Raw genomic sequence first — 6,047 nt, 5'->3', positions numbered from 1 at the left:
AATAACTATACGCAATGTTATTTTACCAAAACAAAATTTATATAACTATTTAGCGATGTTGATTCCTTTTTACAAAAAAAAAAACTATTTAGCGATGTCAAAAACTAAAAAAAAATAACTATTTAACAGAAAGGTTAGTTATCATCTTAAAATCAGTCAATATTTTATTTCGGGTAAGTTAATAAAAGTTATTTGAAGCTTCAAGAAAAATAGTATGAAACAACTTTATACGTATATGTTTGCCAACAAAAAAAATATTTATAATAGATTTCAATTTGCCATTTCAGCAAGTTTATTTTTAGAATTTAAAAAATTATTACATGAATCTATATATAAAATATTTTGTAAATGTGGATACATTTGCTTAACTAAACGAAACAAAACAAAACTAAATTCATAAATATCCAAATAAATCATATATTTCTAGAACCAAAAAAAAAACTGAGCCGAAACCAAAACCAGAACTAAAATACAAACCAAATATTTATATACTTACAAATATTAAATATATTTAATTTATAAAACCATATATTAAAAATACTATTTACCAACCGAATTACCCGAATACTTTTATCCTAAAATTTTAAAATTATACGAAATTGAACGAGAACCAAATAGTAAATCAATTTTTAATAATCAATTTATTTATTAATAACCAAATAAAATAAAATTTCTATTTATTAAACAAATTATCCAATTATTTGTCCATTCAAAACTTCAAAATGATAACTAATCTAAATAAAACATTTCAGACAAAAAATTGTTTAAAATCAATAAAAAACAAAAAAAATATTTCTACAAACAGAAACCGCGCGTAGCGCGGTTCAAAAATCTAGTTTTGTATATAAAAGTTGATGATAGTATTGTTTGGTGGGTGGTTGATCACGCATATATATGTATACAGTCTACACGAATCCAATAACGAGGTAAATCGTTTGAATAAATATCTGTACTAACTAAGCATGTACAAGACCATAGATTGAGTCTATGTAAATGCGTTCAGTTCGTTTTAATGGTTGACTAAAAATGTGAATTTTCCATGCGAAAGTAAAGATGATCGCACACGAAATTTATCTTTAGAATAAGAATTGATGAAGACAATAATATCTAAAAAGATGAAGAAAAAACTCTATTTGGTATTGGTTTAAAAACAAAAATATTCAAAATTAAGTTAGTTAGTATTTTCATTAGGTGTTTTCTCTATCTCCTTAGTATTAGTAGTTCTTAGTAAATTATTTATTGCGATATTTTAAAAATTCCGAAAATCCTTTGAATTGATGTGGTACAGTGTATAATAAAAGACTAAAATTGGCTGAACATTAAAAGTATGGAAACATATAGTTTTGTATGTCTATGTTAACAAATGTTCTAGTAACTCATCAACTCAATTATGTTCTTGGCCATATGAAATATTTTGTTTTTAAAAAAAAATACGGGTTGCACAAATGATATACTCTGGACACAGAATTATTAGATTACGGGATCGAAGTATTTATTGAAAGTGGAAAAGCTTGGTCAAAATTAACCTATTTATGTAGGCAATCTAAACACAAAAGAGTCCACAAAACTAATCTAAAAGCAAGAGAAACAAAAGTAAGGGACTTCTTCGACTAAGTTCGATTCCATGAGGAAAATTACAATTCATAATTGAAAGGCTTTTGAAAAAAAAATGTATATAATCAACCTAAGTTTCAAAAATAAGTATATAATCAACGTATGAAACGTTACACATTTCTTGTTTAGAATTATTTGGATTTCTTCTTCTTCTTCTTCTTGGAAATAATCGTGAGAATAAATTTGGTTGTGGTGGCGGTTTACAGTATGATATGCCTTGTTGTTTGGGCGTTGGCGCATGTGTCTTCAACAATGAAAGATTTGGTGCCAAGGTTCTCTTGGAATAACTTTATTGGACAGTGACAAAAATATACTCATGGAATATTAAATGAAATATATATACCCTTCCATAATTATGCAAACATAAGAGAGAAAAACATCAGTACATCACTGCTTATTTCCTTGGTTTTCTAGTTATAGTCATCTTATAGTAATATTTATTATCATATCATGTGTCATTTGACAAAAACACATAATTTATTTTGACCATCTAAGTTCCTAATAGACTCAATTTCGCAAATTATTTAAACAATTATTTGATAAATTTACTAATATTTTTCATGGTAAAAAAATTCCCATGTATCTAATGTACTACAATGGAAAGTAACCCTAAAAGAAAACGCGATGCCTCTCTCTCTACCATGAGCCATGTGTTATATATCGAAATATCATTAAAGACTTGAATTTTTCAAATGGTTAGCATTCGAATCGATATAAATAAACGATATGTGCAGTTTTAACTAAAATCACATGTATAGATAATTCAAAAGCAACGCCAGTTTTATCTTTTAAATTTCTTGAATCACCGTAGTGGTCTTGTCGTCGATTCTAGCATGGACCCACAAATATTTAACGTGGTCACTCGTATAGTATATATGATATAAACTCTTTTTCAATGATGATAGAACAGTATACTTCGGCCCTACAAAATTACCCCTTGTTATTCATAATCCAAAATGTGATGAGTAGATTCGAAGATGTAAGAATCGATCGAATCTTACTACGACATGAGTTTCTAATAAGAAAGAAGATGAATCGAATGCAGATATCTTGTGGTCATGTTTATGTATTATTTACATTATAATGTTGTTAGATTATATGCATAAGATTATGTCTTGTCATCAAATAAATAATTAAGATGGTGGGACACATTTCACATTCCCATTGAATAAAAGATTAAAGGATGATTCGGCAATCCAGATAAATGAGACTGAATTGTTTTGATTCTGTTCATGAAAAGAAATAATGAAGATTTGGGAAGATTTTGTACCAAGAAAAATAAGGTGAGAAGATTGCTTTATGGGGAACAAACTAAAAGGGTGACTTGATATGGTATGCACATGTTGCGGTAGTCATGTTTTTTTTCCGGTTGGGAACACTCAAAGAATCTAAGATTCTAGCTAGAGAAGCAGGACCGGTCCTAAGCGGAACCGACTGTTTAGAGCATCCCGATTTTATATAACAATTTTAATTGTGAAAAGGACAACATGCAGAACGGGTAGTGTAAGCCACTACACAAAAAAATTATATGACGAATGAAGACATAAATTGGTATTTGAGTGTAGGACGACATTACATTTTTTTGAAAATAGTTAGACCGGCCCTCTAGAGTAAGTTATCTACGAGCTTTGGTCTGTATATATATTATAGAGTAGATGCATGCTGAAAAGTGAAAGGCACTTTCTTTTCTTTTTTTTTTTTTTTTTTTTTTTTTTTTTTTTTTTGATAAAATGTGAATTTATACCAAAAGGAAACGTTTTACAACAGCTCGGCGAAGCTAAAAAGTTACAAAAGACCCAAAAAAAAGATGGAAAAAAGCCTAATGTTAACTCGGTATAAGCAGCATGCTTCAGAGACTTACTCAAAGTCGAAATCTTTTAGTCGAATCTAAACCAGATGGAAAGCATGGTCTTGAACCTTTTCCTATCTTTGCGGGCAAGAGCAATGTCCCGTACGCATCGATCCAGCTGTTTGAACACAACAGAGTGAGGTTGAGGATTCCCAACATGCATTCTTGAGTTCCTTTCTCTCCATATGAGATAAATAATAGCCTGGGCTGCTATGTGCTTAATTGTGAAAAGCCGGTTCCCTCTGGCAGCCTGTAACCAATTAACTAGAGCTGCCCAAGTTCTTACCCGCAGAGGAGAAGCCCCCAGCTTAGCGAACAGCTTAGCCCATATATCCTTGCTGTACTCACATTCCAGGAACAAATGATCTCTGGTTTCAGAAAGCCGATTGCATAGCACACAAGTGTCAGGAACATCCATGCCCCATGTTACCAGTTTTTGCCTGACTGGAAGCCTATCGAGATGAGCAACCCAAAATGTGAAAGCATGCTTTGGTATGCAACCTTTGAACCAAACCGATTGAGTCCACAGGAGCTTAGGATGTTTTGGTCGTAGGTGTTCCCAAGTTAAACCCAAGGAGAAGTCAGAGGACACAATGCCTGGAATTTCCCACGAGAACACATCAGGGCCTTGAGATTGAGTAGGGAGAGGATGGGCAGTTAAGTGGTCACGCACTTCCGCTACTCTCCTATGTCTCACCCGGTGTGAAGGCAGTCTCCATCCTGTGGCGGTGCAGGCTTCTGCTATATTGCTTGACATAGGTATTTCCATCATAAGAGGATCATCTTGCCCTACGAAGGAGAGTAGAGGTCCTGTTGGCAACCAATGATCAAACCAGAACTTTGCAGTATCACCATCTCTCACAGAGCATCTCAAGAACTTCAGAGCTAGGTGTCGCATGGAGGTAAAACTTTTCCAAATCCAGGAGCTGTTGACCGTAGCCGGGGCGCTCCAGAAGCTATGGTCTTTTAATACACGTCTTGTTCGTGTATAATACACGTCTTGTTCGTGTCGGTGACACAAATGACACGTTAATTAGAAAGGATGAGCGACCCTGAGTGATGAAAATGAAGGCAGAACTGTAGAAGTTATGTTTTGTGACTTGTGTCACTCGTATTATTAGAGTTGCTACCTTTTCAAGAAACCGTCGCTCCTCCTCTTCCACACTTTCACAAGTTGATGTCTGTACCGTCGTTTGATTTTGTTGCGCAAAGACAAGCACATAAAAAGGTTAGACGTTGTAGACGCTGTGGAAAGGTTGACATTGATCTGATAATGATAATATTTATGTACATATTATCCATCCAACAAGAATTTGGTAGGCCCAGGTTTTGAGCATTGGGCAAGTAGCTACCATCCCTTCTCATAAAAATAGATTGATACTTCTAGTTACGAAATTTGCTTTGACAACTTGTTAGTATCTATTTCATTTGATATAGTAGATCGATAGTACATTCAGTGCCGTGCCTGCCTTGAAAGAAATAAAGCTTTCGCTTAGGACATCATTTTCTCAAAAATAAGTCTTTCGTTATGTTATAATATTCAATATTGCCCCCGGTTAGTATTCATCCTATAAACTTTTTATATACCGTTTTAGTTAAAGTGGAACAAATAATAAACAACTAACATATACACTATTGGCCACCGCTATTACTCTCACCATTAAATTACACTTTTGTTTTATATCAATTTAGTTTAAACTTTAAACTGAGGCAAGTAATAAATAACTAAAAATAACTAGGCTTTACATCACTTGAAGTTTACAAGTTATTATTTTGGTTTCTAACTATATTCTTTTTAGTATTTATCTCAAATTTGTAGTTCTATTTATTGTATAATATTTTAAATTTGTATAGTAATGCAATATTTATCTCAATATTTAAGCTTGTATCTTCGTTTGAATATATCAATTAAAAATATTGAGTCACTTGAAATACAGTGAAACCTCTATAAATTAATAATATTGGGACTACACCAAAACTATAATTTTTTTATTAATTTATAAAGATATTAATTTATCGATATACTTAGGCCTGGGCATTCGGGGTCCCAATCGGGTTTCGGTTTTATCCAATCGGGTTTCAGTTTTTCGGGTTTATCAAAATCAGCCCCATTCGGATTATATGAAAGTTTGGTTCGGGACCGGTTCGGGTTCTATCGGGTTCGGATCGGGGTTAGTAAATCTTTAAAGAACCGGTACAACCCAATATACTTTCGGGTTCGGGTCTCAATCGGTTTTTCGGTTTAAAAGTACCTGATTTTTACCTATTTTATAACCAAAACATGACTAAAATCGGTTCTTCAGTTTTAAAATACCTGATTTGTACCTATTTTGTAACCAAAACTTAAGTAAAATCAATTCAAAAATAAGGAACATCAACCGTGATCATTCAAAATCAAACGAAAAGTAAACATATTTACTGATAAAAGAAAACCAAATTAATAAAAGCATAAAACGAAAACCAAGTTCTCATGAAATGAGAAACATTATTTAACGAAAAAACAAAATCAAAATCTAAATACTTCAAGATTCAATGGCCATCTTTAACCATCAACCTTCATGTAATAGAACCACCAACATTCATG

General features: G+C 32.4%; 1 protein-coding gene across 1 annotated transcript; it reads right to left on the bottom strand.

Annotated features, from left to right (window-relative positions):
* Positions 1 to 3,491: 3,491 nt before the first annotated feature.
* On the bottom strand, positions 3,492 to 4,361 carry LOC106453385. Its single transcript, XM_013895638.1, has one exon. It carries the CDS (start codon positions 4,359 to 4,361, stop codon positions 3,492 to 3,494), a length of 870 nt encoding a protein of 289 aa, XP_013751092.1.
* Positions 4,362 to 6,047: the final 1,686 nt, after the last annotated feature.

Source organism: Brassica napus, chromosome A5, assembly GCF_020379485.1.
Source record: "Brassica napus cultivar Da-Ae chromosome A5, Da-Ae, whole genome shotgun sequence".
NCBI lineage: Eukaryota > Viridiplantae > Streptophyta > Magnoliopsida > Brassicales > Brassicaceae > Brassica > Brassica napus.
Note: the sequence above shows the minus strand (reverse complement) of the source record. Positions and strands in the feature narration are given on the sequence as shown.

Coding starts and splice junctions, on each gene's coding strand:
- LOC106453385 (XM_013895638.1), bottom strand. CDS start 4,361: ATGCGACACCTAGCTCTGAAGTTCTTGAGATGCTCTGTGAGAGATGGT.